The sequence below is a fragment of the Vidua macroura genome, chromosome 2 (assembly GCF_024509145.1).
Source record: "Vidua macroura isolate BioBank_ID:100142 chromosome 2, ASM2450914v1, whole genome shotgun sequence".
NCBI lineage: Eukaryota > Metazoa > Chordata > Aves > Passeriformes > Viduidae > Vidua > Vidua macroura.
In genome coordinates, this window is record NC_071572.1 from 94,612,583 (window position 1) to 94,632,778 (window position 20,196).

The 20,196-nt window shown below is 41.5% G+C and overlaps 1 protein-coding gene across 2 annotated transcripts in view; it reads right to left on the reverse strand.

Annotated features, from left to right (window-relative positions):
* Positions 1 to 1,821: 1,821 nt before the first annotated feature.
* Positions 1,822 to 20,196, reverse strand: part of STARD13 (StAR related lipid transfer domain containing 13) — a 288,367-nt gene continuing 269,992 nt past the window's right edge. For both annotated transcript variants that reach the window (XM_053969881.1, XM_053969882.1), the window contains 7 exons: positions 16,220 to 16,418; positions 12,931 to 13,138; positions 11,930 to 12,044; positions 10,950 to 11,171; positions 8,813 to 9,030; positions 5,543 to 5,719; positions 1,822 to 5,196 (listed from right to left, as the gene is read on the reverse strand). In XM_053969881.1, coding sequence (XP_053825856.1) covers positions 5,079 to 5,196; positions 5,543 to 5,719; positions 8,813 to 9,030; positions 10,950 to 11,171; positions 11,930 to 12,044; positions 12,931 to 13,138; positions 16,220 to 16,418 — 1,257 coding nt within the window. In that variant the 3' untranslated portion in view covers positions 1,822 to 5,078. The remainder of the gene's footprint in view (positions 5,197 to 5,542; positions 5,720 to 8,812; positions 9,031 to 10,949; positions 11,172 to 11,929; positions 12,045 to 12,930; positions 13,139 to 16,219; positions 16,419 to 20,196) is intronic.

Genomic DNA, 20,196 nt, shown 5'->3' on the forward strand with positions numbered 1-20,196 from the left:
GCGTGGAAGCAGCTAAGTGTCCAGGTTACTTTTTGTGCAAGAGATGCTGACCTCTGTCACAGGCATGGAGGCTCTGGTGTCTGAGACCTGCTGTAGGGTTAGGGAGGTGTGAGACTTCCCCAACATCAGCCTATGTAGGACAGGCAAGTAGTTCTCTGTGTTGTTGTGACATTTTCTCTTGTTTACTCATTAACCGAGACCCACTGCTCTGGCCTGTGTTTGCCCTTGAGTTCCACACGTCCTTGTGTTTGCTGAGCAGTTTTGCGCAATGGAGCAGGGCAGTCTGCAGTTGCACAGTGTGTTCTGCTCTGCATCCATTGCTGCTCTGGGGGACTTGTTGGCTTTCTACATTGTATTGCTGAGTGGCCCAGGATATTGAGGGTCACAATTTAAAATATACATTTTAGGAAAATCCAAACAGCTACCTTGTTGCAAATCTGTGGCTTGATGCCTTGTATTCCTAGTCCTGTCACACCCTGATGTGTAACCTCATTGTTAACAATAGTCTGCCTTGTCTAGCACCCATCTAAATGAAGCCCAGGTGCAGCTGTGGCTGACACACATCTGGCAAGGAGACTGTGACACGATCATGCTGAATTCCCATGGGATTGTGAGTGGGTCATGCTGCTTTCTGTTCGGCAAGGGCTGTGTTCACTCCCCAGTGTTTTCACATCACGACTAAGCTGGAGCAGCAGTATGTGTTTTCATCCTCTCCTATCTGATTGGCAGGCTCCAGCAGTCTTCTGGATATCTATTCCAATATTTTCACCTCACCGTGATCTCAGGGTGCTCAGCCTGTGCTCTTGTCTAACAACTACCAGCCATTTCAGAGAGCAACACCTCTCAGGCCTGCCAAAATCCTCTGAGGGTGACACCGATTCTGCAGTGTAAATGCATCAAGCAGAGGGATTGCCCTGCTGGTGACTCCTGCAAGGTTGTTGTAGAGAGGACGGGCACCCAAGAATTCAACACTACAAAGTCTGTGCATACCGGGAGCTGAAACATCAGTGCTCCCAAGGTTAAGGCAACCTCATTGCCCTGACATTGCTGCAGGTGCGTGGGATGGATAAATGGGAATGAGAGTGCATGACATGCAGCATTTTTTTGCAAGAAAGGATGGACTTACACAGCTGACCATCTCTTCTCTGCCATGGCAGACAATTGGAAAAAAGTTCTTCCTTTCAATTCAAATTTTAATACAGAGCTTTCTCTGAATGGTGGGACATAAAGGCTTATCCCCTCCTAGATGGTCTCTCATAGCTGACTCTGCCCTGTTTTCTGAGACTCTGCTTCTTTTAGTAAGTTGAGGGACAGTTGGAGGGAAAGGCACATGACCTGCTTACAGCTGCAATAGAGTTAATTTTCTTTTTGCAGTGCTGTGCTTTGGATTCAGTATGGGAATAATGTTGGTAATACAGTGATGTTTTGGTTATTAAGTAGTTCTCACCCTAAGTCAAGGACTTTTCAGTTTCCCATGCTCTGCCAGTGAGGAGCTGCACAAGAAGCTGAGAGGGAGCATGGCCAGGACATCTGACCCAAACTGGCCAAAGGGATATTCCATACCATAGAACATCATGACCAGTATATAAACTGGGGGAGTTGGCTGGGGGAGACAATTACTGCTCAGGGATGGCTGGGCATTGGTCAGTAAGTGGTGAGCAACTGTATTGTACATCATTTGAGTTTCTTGGATTTTATTCCTCTTTTTTTTATCCCCTTGTTATGGTGAATAATAGTAATAATAATAATAATAATAATTAGTAACAACAATAATAATTTTGCTTTATTTCAATTATTAAACTATTCTTAACTCATAGGTTTTACCTTTTTCTGATTCTCTTCCCTATCTCTCCAGGTGGCAGGGTAGAGAGTGGTACTTAGTTGCCAGCTGGGGTTATACTACAGCACCCATCCAAAGGAATATTTAATCCATCTGTAGAATGTGTATGACAAACTACAGAAATCACTATCATGTCACTGCACCTTTTACTCTTTTGCAGTGGCTTGATGGATTTGAGATGGCTGATGTCTGACAATGTAAACCCAGCACTCACACAGCTCCAGTCACTCCTGTGAACTTAGACCTAAATTATTGACAAGAGCATAGATGCAGAAACATGGCTGAATTTGGAAAACATAATCTTTGTCATGAAGCTCATGCATACATAAGGATACTACAGGTTAAGTATAATGAACAACAATATAATTTTGAGCGTGCAGTCATTACTGAAGTCCTACACCGGAACAGTTCAGTGTATAGAGGTTGCAATATAGAAATTGAGGACTTAAATTCAGCATTTCTTGAGCCAATGGATAAAAAAGGAGCACAAAGGAACACGATTCTTTAGTGTATGCAAATTTATTCAACTCTGAAATTATTTATTTACAACTAATGACTGATACCAACTGATGAGGTAAAAATATGAGGTATTGATATGAGTATAACATTTAAAAATGCAATTAACATAATGTATCAATGTAACAATACAAAATACTGTGGTAGTTGAACGGTAGACATGGCATAATGTGCATTTTGAAGAAATCTTATTTCAACAATACATGGCTTGGAGATGCCAGAAGCTCATGACAGAGCTTCTGCAAGGAAAACAACCCTACCTTGCTAAGGGTGGCAGATGGGCACAGGGCCTTTTCCAGCTGAGCAATGACTTGTGAGACAAGATAAAACCACTGTCCAGGTTTTCCCTTCTTTTCCTTAAGACATTATTAATTGCCAGACACTGCCATTCCCAGGGCTAGAAATTCTGTGCCTGTTAATGCTGAGGCGCCGCTGTATTTATTTATGTAAACTAATGTAGCAGAAATACTCTAATTGCTCATGTTTTGGAAAACAGCCGGCATGAAATCTGCTGCCATGGCCACAGGCATTTGGGAGGAGATGCTGCTTTCTGGAATGGCATTCCCAGCTGGGGAGGCACTGTTTGCTCCTGGGAAGGCTGAGCCTGGGCAGTGGTGATGCCCTGCAGTCAGCAGGTGACTGCCAGACCCCACTACGGCCACAAAAGGGTCCTGTGAGTGCTCCCCTGTCTGCAGGACCTAAAGCTTGTGAGAGTTGCACATTGCAACTGTTGTTGGCCATAAACTCAAGGCAGGAGCTCCCAGGCAGCCAACATCCCTCATCCTAGGACTTGCATAACAAAACATGAGTGACACAGCTCATACAGCTCATGGGTGGAGATGACAGTGACTTTTTTGGAGTCCTGCTCCTTCACAAGGACATGCTGGAGTACTGTGGGTCACCCTGTCCACCCTGAGCTCCCACAGGTGTGCTGCCTCAGCTCACACAGCTGTCCCCTGCCAGCACAGCCCCATGTGTGTGCAGGATGGCACGTGGGGTCATGCTCTAGCAGCTGTCACCAAACACAGTGGCACAGCTCCCACACCTGGGGAATGTTCAAATCTCTGGCTTTGAAGGGACTTCCTCATTCATTGAATTGGGGCACAAAGCTGTAGCTTCACGTAGGAAATGCATCCTGCTTAATCAACCTCGTACTAATCTTTCTGGATTTTGTTGGAAGGACTGAGCTGAAACACTGGCTGTGAGTGATTCTGCTGGTTTATGCAGCAATAAATAAAGTCTAAGTGAACAAATACGATTAATGAAGAACAATATTATCAGGCTTGTACATTCTTATTGAGTCATAGATGTAATAACATTTTGGTTGTAGGTTAGTTAAAAACAAAATGGAACCATGCCTCAAAGGCAATGTTGACAAATTATTATTACTACTTTTAAAGCATTCTTCCTTTAGCAAAATAATAGGTCCCTGAAAATGAAATTATAAAATAGGCTTAAATGGCTCCTACTCCTCATAGTCCTAATCCTGCTCCCACCAATGCCTACAGAGGTGGGATCATGCAGAACAGTGTAATATAAGATGAAAATGCTTGCTGTTACTATAAAAGCAATCTTTCCAAGGATAGCATTTATTTAGTCTTTTAAATCTCCAAGATGTGTTTAAAAATTTAAAAAAGCATAGTTATTTGTATAGTAAGAATATTAAAAGGCATGGTGTTCATCTGCATGTCTTTGTGTCCACTGGATGTGGAAAACCTGCTTTGGATTAGCCATCTCTACGGGAGAAGGAAAGAACACAGAAACAGAACCTAGACAAAATGCTTACAAAAAAAGAATTCATTTACAGCTTAATAAGTTACCAGTCTGATTTCAGCCATCTCAGGACACACAGCATTACTTTGTGCTGTCTGAGGATGAGCTGTTACCTGGAACACTGCACACAGTGAGGTTCTCTATTGACAGACACCAGTCATTTAAGGCAACAGGTAAGCTTTCAACACCTACTAAAAGTCACAATTCTACAGCTGAACATAAATGGCCTCCACAATGTCTGACTCAGATGCATCTCCATGTATTTTATTTGGTGAGACTTATTCCCTCCTCATTATTTTTAAATGCACTGTAACATCCTTCTTCCTTAGTTCCTGTAATTCTTCCTACATATATTTCTAGGTACCTTCTCATAGCACACACAGACACGAAACATATTTGGGAACAGGCATTTGTTATCACACAAATTAGGCCTGGTAGCTCTGATAACAGCAAATACAGCTTATGTAACAGTGACACACTAAGAAACAAGTGACAAGTCCACTTAAATTCCAACTGATGCAAGTGATTTGCACTGAGTTATATACAAAATAATTAATTTATACATATACATATATATAGATAGATAGAATATAGATAAATATATACATACTGTACATTATTTATTTACAATTAAAATATGCTTCTTAGAAGCCTTTAAATACCAGAGTTATGTAACATACAAGTAATGTCAATAATCTGTTTTTAAAGTAATAAAAGCTCTCTGAAGAAATGTTTAGTTCAATGATCAAAATTAATACAGAATGGATGTGGGGGAGGGGGGAAGGTGAAGTCTTCAGAATAAAAGAACTTTCCTATAAAATTCCTTTTTCAGCTTTGTATGGACCCAGATCTGGTCAGATTTCTGCAGCTTAAATCAGACCTTTGCTTTCAGTATTCCTGTTCCCTGCCAAACCCTGATTTATGCTCACATGCTCCCAGGAACACTTAATCAGATTTTTGTTTCTGGTCCCTCAGCAATCAAAGGTTGAAATGAGTTTCTGATCCTGGCAACTTCTGCTGCACACAGATGTCCAAAGCCTTTGTTGTACCACTCTGGGGAATGTCCTCTGAAGAAATGAAAAGAGAATTATTGAGAAACTCAAATACTCAAGAAACATGCCCCACAGAAACGTGCTCGCCATGCTTCCTGCTCAGCACTGCCCACGGTGGTGGTGGAGATCCAAATACTTGTCTTTTTAAGTGTACTCTGAAGTTCTCCCTTGCAGTAATCAAATAAGCAGATGCTGTTTCTAAGATCACATTTTAACAGTGGTAGGCACTGAGTGAAAAAAAAACTGCAGGAAAACTCTGAAGCAGCAAAGCTACCCTAACCATGCCCTCTGTTCCCAGCATCTGAACTTGAGGGTTTTGTCCTGCTGAATGGGCATTACCTTGTGCAGGTGGGATACTTACTTTAGGTCAATCCTGCAGATGTGGGTCAGCCTGGCTTTTCCGGAGCCGCAGGGCTCTATCAAGTACTGGGAGTCCATTACGATGGCTCGCACAGCTCCCATGAGAGGAGCCTCTTCATGCTCCACAGAGGTGGCAACCAGCATGCACATCCCCTTGGGCAAATCTGTCCTCCATGTCCTGTAGGAACGGATGCAAGATGGAATCACATTAGCAATGAAACTTTTGGGCACATGAGTAAGAACCAGAACTGAAGTTACAGTTTGCTTGTCTGCCTATCCTTGTTGCCTGCAATGCCAGTGGACTGTCCTAGGAATTCCTGGTGGAGTTTCATGGCCATGTGGAATGGCCACCCATCTATGTGGCTCCGGGTGGAGAAATTTTGCTTCTCCACAGGAGTATTTTGTAACCATTAGTATTCTAGGGCATGATAGAGCCTTTTGCAGTCAGACAAAAGTTTTGAAAAGGAGAAAGATCAAGGATAAGCCATCCAGCAAAAGCTGAAACTGTGCACTGCACCCAGGCAGGCTTACAGAGCAAGAAATGCAGTTTAGTACAGCAGAATTCCTCACTAATATGAGGATATGAGGATACCCAGATTATGTTTCAAGGTTGTCTGAATTAAAAACAAAATGTCCTTCCATTTCTTTCCTCTCCCATGTTTCTAGCCTCTCTTACATGCTGGAGAAGTTTTCCACCAAGTTCAAGATTCCTAGACTTTAATACTTAACATTTTTTTTTGTTCTGTAAGCATTCTCTACATACCCTTGTGTCTCACATCTTTCTCATCTGCACTGAATCTCAGAGGATAGGTCTGCGCTTTTTCCTATGCTGTGGGAAGAAATGAGAAATTCCCACTGTGCTATGCAACATGCATCATCTTGTTGTGGATTGTCTGAGACAGGAGTTATGCTGCCTTGGGAAGTATCATATTTTAGCAGGTAAGCTGCTTTCAAGGGCTGTTGAAGTTTGGACTTCAGCAGCTAATTTTAACATTCTGCATTTTTCTTACATGAAACGGAGCTGTTACTCAAGACACTGCAGGAAGATACTGACCAGAAGGTTTTATGTCCCTGGGCATTAATAAAATTGATGAGCTATCTTGGCAGATAAAACATATGGGAGAAGGAAATCACAGCTGAGATCCAGTATGAGAAATGCTGAACCACCTCCTGCAAGTGCCTGCACAGTGTTTAGATGTGCCCACATCATTGTGGTAACTACCAAGCACTCCCTGGGCCATTTGGAAAGTGAAAAGTTCTCTATCCCAAAGATTTCAGAAGACTTAGCTTTCCTGTTCCCTGGATTTAGACCAGTTTCAGTAGTTCTTTAAATACCTTACAGTAGTAAAATCAGGCATGGCACCTAACTCACCAAAATGCTGTCATACTTAATGAACATGAAACACTTGTGGATTCTTTAATAAAAGTGATGCCTGTGCAGAGCAGCTGAGACCTGTGTCATATCCCAGACATATGAAACATTTCTCCTCTCATCTTACCATCACAGTCTTCTCTAGGGAGCCTAATCCCCTTGTTATGACTGTCACATTGTAAAAAAAGGGAACAACTAAGTTGATCCTTTCACAGCCCAAAGTTTGACTGAGAAGAAGAAAATTGCCATCTGTTAAAATATATTTTTTCATGTCCCCAGAGGTGTATTATAATTTCACTGTTCACTTCCCACCAATCATAATGTATCAAGTTGACTGCAGTATTGCTGGGTAACCTTGCTCTAGACTTAATGATATCAATCAAAAGAGATAAACAACAGAATCTGACAGATCTGCCTGATAGCTGTTTTCAGCCCTTAAGAACCCACCAGGATTCATTTTTATGATATGCATTTCAGTCCTTGGGGGTCATTCTGCCTGGGTCAGTGAAAAGAATGAGAACTCGATAGCAGGATTTTCCTTTAAGTGATGTGACTGCACAGCAGGTCTTTAAAGAACATAAACCACCACGAAACCTAATAGTGAACTAAGTAGCAAATGAGAGGACCAAATTACGGTCATCAAAACCTCCCCGCCGCTCACAGACCATCTTCTTGGTGCCATGCAGAGGGCCAAATTTATCACTGGTTCAAGCTAATGACATTATATAAGAAGATTATTTATAAAATAATGATAGATATATGATTATATAAAAATATAATAGATATTTGATTATAAAATAGTTAATTTAGCCCAGTATACTGTAGTAAGGCAAAGGAAATAGAGTAATGGGAGAATTGGTTACAGAAAGCATTTTTAAAATCTTCCCCTAAGAGTTCCAATAATTCTTCCCTTATACCAACAATATCTGCATGTTGTCATCCTTTAAGAGACTACTGAAGTTCATAAAAGGGATGTATTTTCATAATTATATTTTATTTGGCTCATCTTTTTCCTTCAATCTTCATTCCCTTTAATACAATTCTGACTCCCTGTACTACTTCCTTTGTCAAAACTGCTTTGTATTTCTCCGGCACATCATTTCAATCAAAGAAAGCAGGGACCAAAAGCAGGAATGCACAAAATCATCCTAAAATAAATAACTGTAGGACTGACCCTGTAAGTAAAATATGTCAGCAGCTCCTCAATAGCTCCTAGCAAGCAAAGGCCCAGATTTCAAAGACAGAAGAGGGTGGTTTTTTTTTTTTTTTTGACTGTTCTGTACAAGAAGATAGACAATGGTGGAACTGGAACTGAATGTGGAATATTGATACACAGCTATACATTTATTTGAGAGAAGTCATCCCCTGGAAGAGAGACTGCAAATCTACTGCCTCTTTCTGTTCATTTCCACACTAGGATTTTTATGGATCAGCATTTCTTCATTTAAAAAGACTCCAACTGAAAATTTAAGATAATAAGTTCTATAGACACTGAAACAGCCTTAGCTTAAAAGCACCACTATCTTCTCTTCTAAACATTTGGCTCTTAAACATCAAACATTCCCCAGAGAACAGCAAAAGCAGCGTAAAAACAATTGGGTTCTATTTGCACTGTTTTGACAACAAACAAAGCTAAGAGAGAAGAGCAGCTATTATCAGACATCTGTTCTGAGGAAGAAATTATATTTATGGCCTCAGGAGTATATGCTGCTCAAATTACATCAGAGAAAAGGTCAGCATGCTGTAGGTGTATGACTAATTCAGTTTGAGAAATCAACACTGCTGCCCAGAAGTAGAGTTCCTGGAGAGCAATTACACAGATGTGAAGGCTGAGATAAATCCAGATCTTCTTTATGCACTGCAGGAGGCAAAGGTACCAGAGAACTGCCCTCAGCTTACCTGAGAACAACAAAGTCTCGGACGGGGTGAGGAGCCATGGTGTTCAAAACATATTGGTAAACTTCTGTCTGCTTGTCCAGGCTCTCCACCACCTTCCACTGCAAGAAGTCCTCATCCCAGAGGTGACGTTCTCTCAGCACCCGGTTCAGGACAACTGATGGAGGGGCTTCAACTTCAACTGAGGCTTTCCAAAGCCTTAGTGGGTTCCCATCCCCAACCTGGAGTGAAGTGACAAAGAACACAAACCCCGATAATTTACATGCCTATGTTCAGCAGATGCTAACTGAGGACAAAATCTCAATGTGTGTGTCTGACTTCAGCTTAAGAACATTCATATTTCCCTGCTAATCATTACTATTACTGCTATTGCTGCTGTTCTACTAGTCGTGGATGGAAATCTAAAGTGATTCATTACTCTGCTCTCACAACAGAATATATCTGGACTAGTTCCCATAGTGCCAGTGAGGTTCTGCATCACTTCTGGTGTGACAGACACTTTTCCAAGTCCAAATATCCTAAGTGGAAAGACGAATATGTGTCTGCAGAAGTAAAAAGAGAGGAGAGACTGAAACCCTGGGCTGAAATAAAGCAACTGCCTTAGGCAATCTTATACACTGCCTGGGACTGATGGTCCTTTATCCTCCTGGTTAATTCTGGGGGAGCAGAACATACATTGATTCAGTTATGTGCCAGGTACACAGATGTTTGCTCCTCAAAATAGCTGCAAGGGAGGTGTTGGGAAAACACCTTTCAAAGAGCACAGACTATTTGCTAACTCCTCCTTGCTCACAGATCCTGTTTCTTGGAACACCTTCACAGCTTACAGTAAAGGGAGCAGAAAGTGCTGGGCTATGCACAAGGTGAATATCCTAGATTGCACACATACAGCTTTTCTGCATGGTTTTAGTGGTCCTATTTCAGGCAGTAAACAAGTTAACTGTAATCACTGGATCTAACCCTTCCCTACCCTACCGTTCTCATATACCAATGTATCCTTTGGAAACCTCTAGTACCTCCCACAGACCCAGGATTGTTTCCACAGAAACCCACCTTCCTCATCTCCCATCTTAAATTATTTCATGTTGTAATTCTTTCTCCCCAAAGCTTTCAGTTCCCCATTTCCCCTGCCCTGGAGCCCCAGACTCCCAATCCTCTCTGTAGTCTTACAGGTCCTTGACCACCAGATGTAAAGGCCTCTATTCCCTCTCTCCCATCTCCCATGTTCTGCTCCCAGCTGAGCCCTGTTACTCTCTCCCCAGCCTCTCACAGTCCCTCCCTGGAGAGGTCCCTCACAAAAGCTGGCTACAAACCACAGTAACTGCAATTTCTTTGCCCTGACAGAGGGGTTGCACTTTCCCGAGCTGGGGTAATGCTGCCTCCTGCCCCCTCACTATTCAGATCTCATATTCCTCCCAGTGCTCTTCTCCTGACTAATTAGCGTCACCTACCCCTAATTCATCCCTTCCTCTTGCTAGCTGCTACTGGTTTGGAGACCTCTGCTTTGCTATTAAATTTCCAGCAGCCCTGAACTCCACTCTCTGCAGGGACCCTGCAGCACCCTCTGCCTCACTGCAGTGGTCTGGCTTTCTCTGAAGAAGCGATGGCGCCTAAAACAAATTCAGATATTTTATTAAAAGTTGCAGTATCAAAAATCCACATGAAAAAAGGACAAAAGGATCAGGGATAAAACTGGCCTGCTTAAAAAAGCATAGGAGAGCCTGAAGAAGTTTCGTAATTACCTATGTTCTAGCTGTGTTCTCTAAACTGCTAGCAAACATCAAGAGCTGGTCAGAAACCTTTCATGTCCTCCAGTCAAAGAGCTTGCCCAGGTAATGTTCTCTGTTGTTTAACATCTCAGCTCACTCTCTGGTTGTGTTGTTTGCTGTGTCATTTACTTGATCTATATTGGAGACCCCAGGTTGCTTTGTGTGCCTTTTTCTGGAATCTCATACTTGAATCACTATTACATTACATTTTAACTGCTTTTAGTAATCTTTTAAAAAATAATAATAAAAAAAGAGTGCCTTGCCAGAAAGAAGGGTGTGAGTTTTGCCATGCAACATGCCAGAGTGCCCCATAGCTGAGCTGCATTTTGCTTTGGTTTCTTTACTGCTTCTTTCATGTCTCCCCAAATTACCTTTTTGTAGGCGAGTTCTGTGTTCTCTACACTGGAACATGTGACCCATCCTTTGAATTTCTCTTTTGCTTCTTTCTGAAGATTCTGCATGAGAGTTTCCAGGTACATCTGATAGTTCCCTCCTTCCTCATCCACTTGTTTCCCAAGCTCATCCAGGGTAGGAGAATGCACTTCTGCATCAACATAGGAGTTTCGGGATTGGGTGATCATCTCGTGGGGGACCTGTGCCACAGAAGGGAGGGAAAACACACAGGGAAAATCTCCTGCTGAGAACTTTTCCTTAAGGCAATGTGTTTCTAGGCTGATGGACCATTCAGCATACAATCGTACGGATCTAGGATCTGTAAAATGCACACCAATTTCTGTCTTTATGCAAGATGAAACATCAAAGTAGTCTAATGAAACAGCCCATGGCTCTGAACAGCACTACTCATGCAGAACTGTGTTTGATTGATCAATTGGATGTGAATACACCACTGTTACTCCTTTAGCCCTCAGAAATATTGCCTTGTGCTTCTGGGGAAAGAAGATACGAGCACTTGCTCTCCTCCAGCTGCAGTGTAAGTAGCAGCAGGATTGACAGCAGGTCTCTGTGTGATTTTTACTTAATTGCATGACACACAGAAATAAAGTGTATAGGCAATTATTTTTAAGATGAATAGGTTTTAATTGAGGCCTTAAAAGCATTGTAATAAAATTTTACACTAGCAGATTTTGATTTGAATTAGTCTAAAATTTCCTAATCCAGTGGTTTGGGTTGAAAACTGTCACAGAATAATTACCCCGCATCTTTTGAATACTAAAAGGGAACCGCCATAAAGAAATGAGATAAATAAACTTTGGATGAAGCAAGTTTACAAATAAGTGAGGCACCAATTTCTGAGCTAACACAAGACAGAAAATGTAAGCATAAACATAAATACTTCAAAGGGTGCTGCATTATGTGGCCATGAATAATGCTGTTTGAGTCTCTCACTCACCTCAAAAAGTTTGTTGCATTCCATTATCATGTGAGCAAGTCCCTGAGTAGCTGCCAGGTTTTCACTGAGGTCCTTCTGATCTGGCTTCCCTGTTGCATATTTTTTCTGTATTACTCTGTAATTGAATTCAGTATCTCAGGTAAAGAGCTGAATATTTTTAATATGAAAGCAAAAACCAGCAGGATACTCCCAGCATCAGAGAGAAAAACCCCCTATCTTTAGTTTCTACGTATCAACAAGACTGCTCAAACTGTTTGGCCTTTTTTAAAGGAAAAATGTTTACCTAAAATATTGCTCAGCCAAAGGTAAAAGCAGGAAAGGTTATGCATATCCTGCATGATGTGTTGTACATTTTGAAATGGATTTTTAACAGACATGATGTAAAGTGGTTTACATTGTTACTTCTTAAAGCCCTTATTCAGACACAGGTTATATACATGTACTTGACCAAGAATCTCAGTGTATTCTGAACCAGATGGGAGGGGAAAAAGTCAAGAGGGACCACTAATGTTTAGCTGGGCTATGCCCTGTTTAGTCTACAATCACCATGTTACAATTTTAATGTGGCCTGAAATAAACCCTGTTTCCTGAATGACAGAATGTAGACAGTAAATTGAAAGTGAAAAAAACCACTCATTGAAAATCTACGTATCAAAATCCTTTAAAACATGGTTATCTTTGACTTCAACCAGAGCAAAATCAATCCCTTTTCCTTTACAGAACATTCAACATTACTCACACAAAACTCACTAGTGCCCCATTGAAAATTCCACATGGAAAGCAGGCACCGCATGTTCACAACAGACAACCAGAAATGCCTGCTGGGCTTGTGAAAACAAGTGTGCTTCTGGCTCTGCAGCAGGGGTTTTCCCCTCTTACTGAAGCCATGCCCTGTTTAATGTGTGCTGGAAAGCAGATGGCTTGGAAAATTTTTCCTGCATACCACTGAAAGTATTCCATATTCAGGATGTGACTATTTATAATGCTGAGAAGAAACATACCTTGGTGAGCTTTCTTTCTTCACTATATTGAGATGGAAGAGGGAAGGGGCCAGACAAACAGCGATGTTCATGGGAGTCATCTGATTTTCCTCCACGGAGGTGACGTCGCTGAGGAAGCAAAGCAGAGTCTGCAGGACCTCCCTGTTCTCGTCGGCCATGAGCATGATTGCTGCCTGCACCGCCTGCAGCCGCTGCTCCTTGGGGACATCTGGGAAGGAGCAAGTGACATCCAGGGGGTCAGTTGTAAGATCAGGTAAGGAGCCAGAAAGATAAAGTACAGACATTCACAGTCCCCTCAAGTGCTCAAAAACCACCCAGATGTGGTGCTTAGGGATGTGTTTCAGTGGTGGACCTGGCAGTGTTAGGTTAATGCTCGATTCACAGAGGTCTTTCTGGACCTTAGCAATGGCTTTGTGAAGAGGCAGATGACAGGAGACCAAGGGGAAAAGATCAGCTGGCTTCTGGAGAACTGGGTTTTGCTCCTCCATGAAGCACAGCTTCTCTCGCCAGTGTTTGGTGTTTCTCTGTTTGTTTGAAGGGCTGCTCCCAAGAAAAGCACTAGACTTCATTTGAAGTTTATGAAGGGAGAATAGTACTCAGTACTCATAGCTTTAAGTGGTAGCTTTCAGGTTTTCTTTGTCCCCTGGCAAGACAGAAGTTTAAGTCTTAGGGAAGCTTCGAGAACACTTAGATTTGTGTCCTAAACCGTACAAGAGTTTAATGAAAGAAGTAGTGGAAATGCTTAAATAGCATCTCAGACAGATTCATTTCTAAAACTACCATAAGTTCTCTCAGTTTGGACTTCGCGTCCTCCTCTGGGTATTACATACTCTCTATAATCGAGTGGAAGAAGAACAAATGCAGATTTACAGTATAGGGAACAGCCAGCTTTTAAGATTTTACTGCTAACCTTGTACAAGCACTTTATTTTAAAAGCTTTCAGAAATGAAAGACAAAATGAACACAGCTCAATACTTCTAAAGTTTCTGAAAGCAGCAAGGCCAGGTTTTTCTGAGAGTCAGAGGAGCCTTTGCTAAATCCATGAAATGTGTCTTCTCTTCCCACAACACCTCCTCGTAATCCCTCCCTCCACTTTATTGTTGCTCTGATGGATCTGGTACATGAAGCAGAAGATCAGCCAGTGCTTCAAGTCACAGATAAACATTAATCAACTGAGAGTTTTAGGAAAATGGAGAAAGTTTCACCAATGCTATAGACTGCTACATTAATAATCTCATCCAAAATCCTATGTGTTACAGCAACTCAAGCCATTCTGGATATATGGAAAAGGTCTTGGATATATGAAAAATATCTTAAGCGAGTCCCAGAAAATCAGAAATCTCCTGCCAATACACTAGGAGAGGAAAAATCCTTCCTAACTTCACATTAACAATTTGTTAAACAGAACAAAAGGCAAGAAAAAGTCTCAGCTACAGATTAGTTTAATTGCAGATGTTATGAAATACAATTGGTATCTCAGAAATTTTCAACAATTTTTCTTTCTATGAAAGGAGTTTTGTCAGTACTGTCTGAAACAGAAAAGTATACTTGTTGGTCACATGGTAAAAAAACCCCCTTGCTACTCATTCTTAATCCAAACAACATTTTCTGGTGTCTACAGAGCCCATCTTTTCTTGTTCCTACCTTGGTTTAAAGAGACTCATCCTCAAGTCTTTCTGAAATCCTTTAACTCCTGGTGCATTTTTTGCAATCTTAGCTCATCTTTCCACCTTCTGACCAATGGAAAGAGAATTTCTTCATTGTCTGCACCATGCAGACATTACAGAGTCAGCCCATGCCTCTTTTTACATTTCTTGTTGGCTGGTATCAATGTTTCCCCATTCAGCCTCATGTCTTGGAAAAGGGGAGCCTTTCTGGATACAGACCTGCTTATGCTGATGCCCCTGGGATCTGCCATCTCTCTCTTCCTGTAGCAAGGGGGTAATTTACTTGCAGTCTCTTCTGTGCAAAGAGACATCCCCAGTTTTCATCAAGCAATAGTTTAGTGGTGAATTGTTTCCAAGGATATGCAGAACACGTCCTTGCAGTGGATAATCTTCTCCTTGGCCACCTCCCCATGGAAATGATTGTGACTGCCATTTTATTAGTGGCCAGGATTCCTGTTGCTTTTCTCAACAAGCTTATTAATGTGTGTGCAGGCAGACAACTTGTGAGCAGGAAAGAAGAAGGGGAAATGATGGTCCAGGGCTAGGCACCAACTCTTGCAGTTAACTTATGTCCCAAGACATCACATACAGCCAAACCCATTGAATTTATTTGCAGTGCTGTCTCTCACATGCAGAATCCCAGCATTCTCTACCAGCTACAGACACTGTGGTGGTAAATGCATTAGTGACTGCACGCCACAGACAGATTTTTACAGTAAAGGGAAGCAACGGAAGTATCTGAGATTCTTAAGCACTGGGATTACACAGTGTTTTAAAATGGCTTTCTATTGTTTTGGCAGCTGAAATGTCTGCAAGTGAAAAGACTAGACACACTTCTCTTTAGTGCTTCCAATTATTTGGCTTAGGCTGGCTGCATCTGCCAGAGTGCTGGCTGACTGGCCCTCATAATGGACATTGTCAGGAAAAAACCTCTAATTCCTCTGGCTGTTCAGTGTTTTCCTCACTGTTTATTTCTCCCTCAGTCTGGAGAGGATACACAAAGTCATTTCCTGATTCACAGGGACTTTCATTATTCTGATGCATCTGAGTCTCAGATTTTTCTGAAGATTGCTTATGCTGGAAAGAAAAGAAGAAATCTTTCTCTATGAGTTCTTTGCATAGAGCTTATTATCTACATGAAGGCAGCTTGTTTTTGCATGTACATTTTATTGACTATAATGAAAGAATAAATAATCAAAAGTCACAGCAAGGAAGGGGACTACAGAGACACATATTCTCATGGTCAAGTACCACTTCTCCATGCCCAGAAGACTCACTTATATTGAGATATAAGTGCATGAAATGGGCACACAGATGAATGAAATCTGACAAAAAATATGAGTCTTCATGCTTTTTGTGTCCAGCAGTCTGTTCTTCTGTCTTCTTTCTGATTGTGAGGCTGGTATGAACATTGTCTTTCTATTAAATTTGACACTGAAATGTTTAGGTTGTCCTAAAGACCTGTTCATGAAATATTTTGAGGGCAGAGGGGTTTTTTATATCTCAAAGGCCAGCAGAAAGAAAACTATCCAGTTTTCACAACAAAATTATTCACAGTATATTGCTATATAATAATTTCTAATTGTTTATAATAATAGAATTATGTAGAAATGTCAACTTACATTGATAGATGTGCAGAAAAGTCTCTCCCAGTTTACTTGTGAGGAGAGGTTCCGGCAAGTCCCTGAAGAATTGCTTGACCATGTCAGCCACATCGTATGCTGACTGGTCTTCATAGCTGACGTTTTCTGGGGAGCTCTCGTTCATCTGACGCAGGGCCTGGATTCGGGATTTCACTCCAGATTTCCGAAACAGACCCACCTAAAAACGTTCCATATTGAGTCAGGTAAAAGGGAAAATGGCATTTGAAGAATATATATGTGGTATATACATTTAGATGTGGGGACTTGGATCATGACCAAAGCTTGGGCTGCTTATTTCACTCTAGGCAAGAAGGAGGAAAATGTGCAAATGCAATTGATGGTCCTACAAGGCTCGCAGGCAAGCACAGGCTCCCACAGAAGGATTGCAGGGGTTAATAATGCTGCTGCTCTCTGTCCCATCCTAGAGAGAGGGTTCAGACTGCCTTGTGGTTTCTCTGCTGCCTGAGAAGTTTAAGCAAGATGCTCTGCTGATATAAAACAGCCTGGCTTGCTTGGCTTGGGTGACTGTCTGTTGATTTACTCCAGCTGAGAATCTGGCCCCTCATGTTTATTTGGGTATATATTTTGAAGACTAACAAGAAAATATTATGCTTAGCTAAGTAATAAATGCTGTGGCAAAAGATTAGTACTTCCTGGTAGAGCTTTAAAATCAAGATTAAATGTATTTTTTCCCTTTCATGCTCTCTGCTTCCAAGAGTTCTCCCAAATCCCACTGAAAAGTACAGTTCGAGTGTGGGAGCCACAGAGGGATTACTTGTGCAGTGTCACTAAAATACATTTTTATCCTGTTTGCTTTCTATTTTGAAAGGAAGTGGTAATTCTTCAAATGATGCCTTCAAGGCAGGGCTGCCCTTTCTTGTCCTTCTCCACCCGCGGAATTCCCCCTGGGGTGAATTCCTGGGCCTCAACCACATTATTTATTCCCAAGTGAGTTTACAGTGTTTCAGTTAGGAAGTGTTAACACTGTTTTCCCCTCAGTTTTGCAGGAAAAAGGTGAAACATTGAGAGAGACCTATGGGAAAGGTACATTTCCAGTTGGGAATTATAGACCCTTTTTCCTCTGTGACTGCTGTCTCGCTGGTGATCCTGCATGGCATAGTCCATCAACAAACAGTAAAGGCAAGGGAATAATGCCTTCTGGCCTTCTCCCCCTTACTTCTGAGTAAGAAGCAGCACAGAGTTCACAGAGGACCATCCTCTCTCTAAAACACCTCCCATGCTCACCTGGAGGGTATTTAAGACTTTGGTCAACTCACACATTCATGACACTAATTACATAGATCACAGCTCTGTGAGGAGGTATATTTATTTAATTAATTAAATGGAGATGAACCGCTGCACCAGACTGACTGTGAGGCAGCTCTTCTATGTCTTCTTATTGATGAATTTAGTGTCACTTGAGAGCTAAATTTCTGTACAGGAAGTAGAGAACTGGAGTGTGCCCTGTGTTCTGTATTTATGATCCCAAGTGAAGCTCTACTCTTCTTCCTGAGAAGAGCATACAAGAAAGAGCCTCCAGCTCTTTTCATCTGGTTTTCCCTTTCTCTTCATCTTTTTATATGCCTTTTCCTCTTAGAAATGTGTGCTGAAGATGAAGAAGACAGACTTGCTAATTTTGCCCAAAAAATAAAGTTTTGGCCTGTGGTAGATAAATGTCAGACCAGAGGCTCAGTTCTCTCCCTTTGATGGAAAGTGTCCTTGCTGGTATAAACAACCATTAAAAACTTCTAGCTAAGTCTGATTTGAGAGGTCAGATATCAAATCTCACCCATGCAATCTCCAGCTGCACATCATTCTACTATTCTTGATCTCTGTTTAAAGACATTTATCCAAACTATTTCCTTTTTTTTTTAATTAATGGAAAAAAATAATAATTAATCAAAAGAGTTCTTCACTCAATAAAAAGAGATGTTTTAGCCTCTGTTATGCATTATTACAGACTTGTTCTGTAAATAAAAAGGGACCAAAAACCCAGGGGTTAGTCTGCCCCAATCTCTTTACTATCTTCATGCTGTGTGGATCATCTTCCCTACAAGCAGCCATATGATGCATGACAGAAATAAAGATGCAGTTGGAAAAGGCAAAGCAAAGGAAAGGAAAAGGCAAAGTTTTTATTTCATGAAGTGAAACTGAATTACATGTCCTACAAGTAACTGTGTGGCTCCTCATGCAAGTTTAGGGATTTCAGTGGCAGGAGCCAGACCTTGCCATGGTTTAGAGCAACCTCAGCTTTACCAAGTGTGTGCAGTAGAAGCTCTGACACCTGTTCTGAACTCTAGCCCACCTTCTGCAGTGCACAGGAGAGGCACATAAGCAGGATGCTGAGGTTACTCAGGTCTCTGTCCAGGCATTAGCAGACTTTGAATTAAATGGGAACAAAGGGAGTAACTGTAAAGCAGAGGAGCTGAACTGCCTGGAATGTTTTTGTATAGAAAGGTTTTTGGTGAAAAGATATTTTAAAGGATCCCAATTTGTACTTCTCTTCCTTCTTTTTTTTAATCACTATTTCCCCAATTTTACTCCAAGAAGAAACCAAAGCTGAACTGAAATTCACAGAGCTCTGATGCTTCCCAGCCCGTAAACACAAATGGAGCAGATAGTTGTCTGAGGCTTCCAACACCTTTTAATTGCCTCAGATCTCTCAAGAGCTTTTTCCTTCTCCTTTACACTCCCTTTACATTCTCCCCAATTAATCCTCTCTCTTTTTCTTCCTCTTGCTCTGCTTCTTAGCTGACAAGCCCATCCCTATCCTTACATCTCCCGTTCCTCTTATTTGGGCGTCTCCTCCTCCAATCTCACCACTAATTCCAGGCTTGCTGCATCACTTTTCTTCCTACACTGGCTTTCCCAGCTCACTACACAAACCCAGATGAGCACCGTGGCAACCAGGCATGTTAGCTCCTGAATATATCACTTCTACTTGTCTCTATGCATCTTTCCCTTCCATCCTCTCTTAATAAATTTCTGACAAGCTGTTCATCCCACCCCTCAGCTCCCACACTGCACATAGCTGGCACAACTCATCTCACCTCACTTTTGACACTCTGGAGTTAGATGTCAAGGTCTGACCACTACAGGATCGCTTTACAAAGAGAATGGTAGGAAGGAGCTGTGTCTTCCTGACAGAAGGACCTGTGTTTTTCCCACTGGCTGCAAAGGGAAATTATTGTGATTCACTGGAACACCTATAATTTTCAGATTTCAGTTTTGGGGAAGATGACTGTCACCCAACAAAAAACCTGAACAGCGACTAGAATAGTGATTAGAAAATGTGAAGATTCAGAATAGACTAATTCTACCCTTTTTGTGTGCTCAGAGCTAGGAAAGCAGCAAAGTCTGAAGAGCAAAGTGCTGGTTGCTCCTTTCGAACTTACAACTATCTAAAGGCAGTTATGAAAGAGGTACTATGACATGAGGTCAGTAACAGTAGAGGACTGTACATAAACAGCCACGGGGTTTCTCCCAGTCCTATGTTCATAAAAATATACATCCTCATCCTTAGGGGAAGAACAGCAAAAATATGATTAGTATGTCCCTCTGTAGCTAAAGGGAATAAAAAAAAAATCTGAAATACTTTGAGCATGAGGGTCTCCCAGCTGGCTTGTTGTAGCTAAGAACACTATAAAAGGCAACGTACCATAATGGCTTTGGCATTGAACCCCAGCTGACCTAACTATCTGGATATATCTGACTCTGTCAACAGAATACTTGGAATATTTTGCTGAGTTTGCTCTCTGTTCTTGGACTTTTCTGTCTTTGCTAAGTAAATAAAACCTTTTGTACCGTATCTTGTGAAATGGTGAATGCAGTTAACCCTCAATGGCAACAGTCAAGCATAAGCAGTACAAATACATGTAGAAGTGGGGAGTCCTGATCCCTTCCCAGGTTTCATTCAATATACATGAAGATCTCAAAATGTTCTTTGAAGTAGAGTG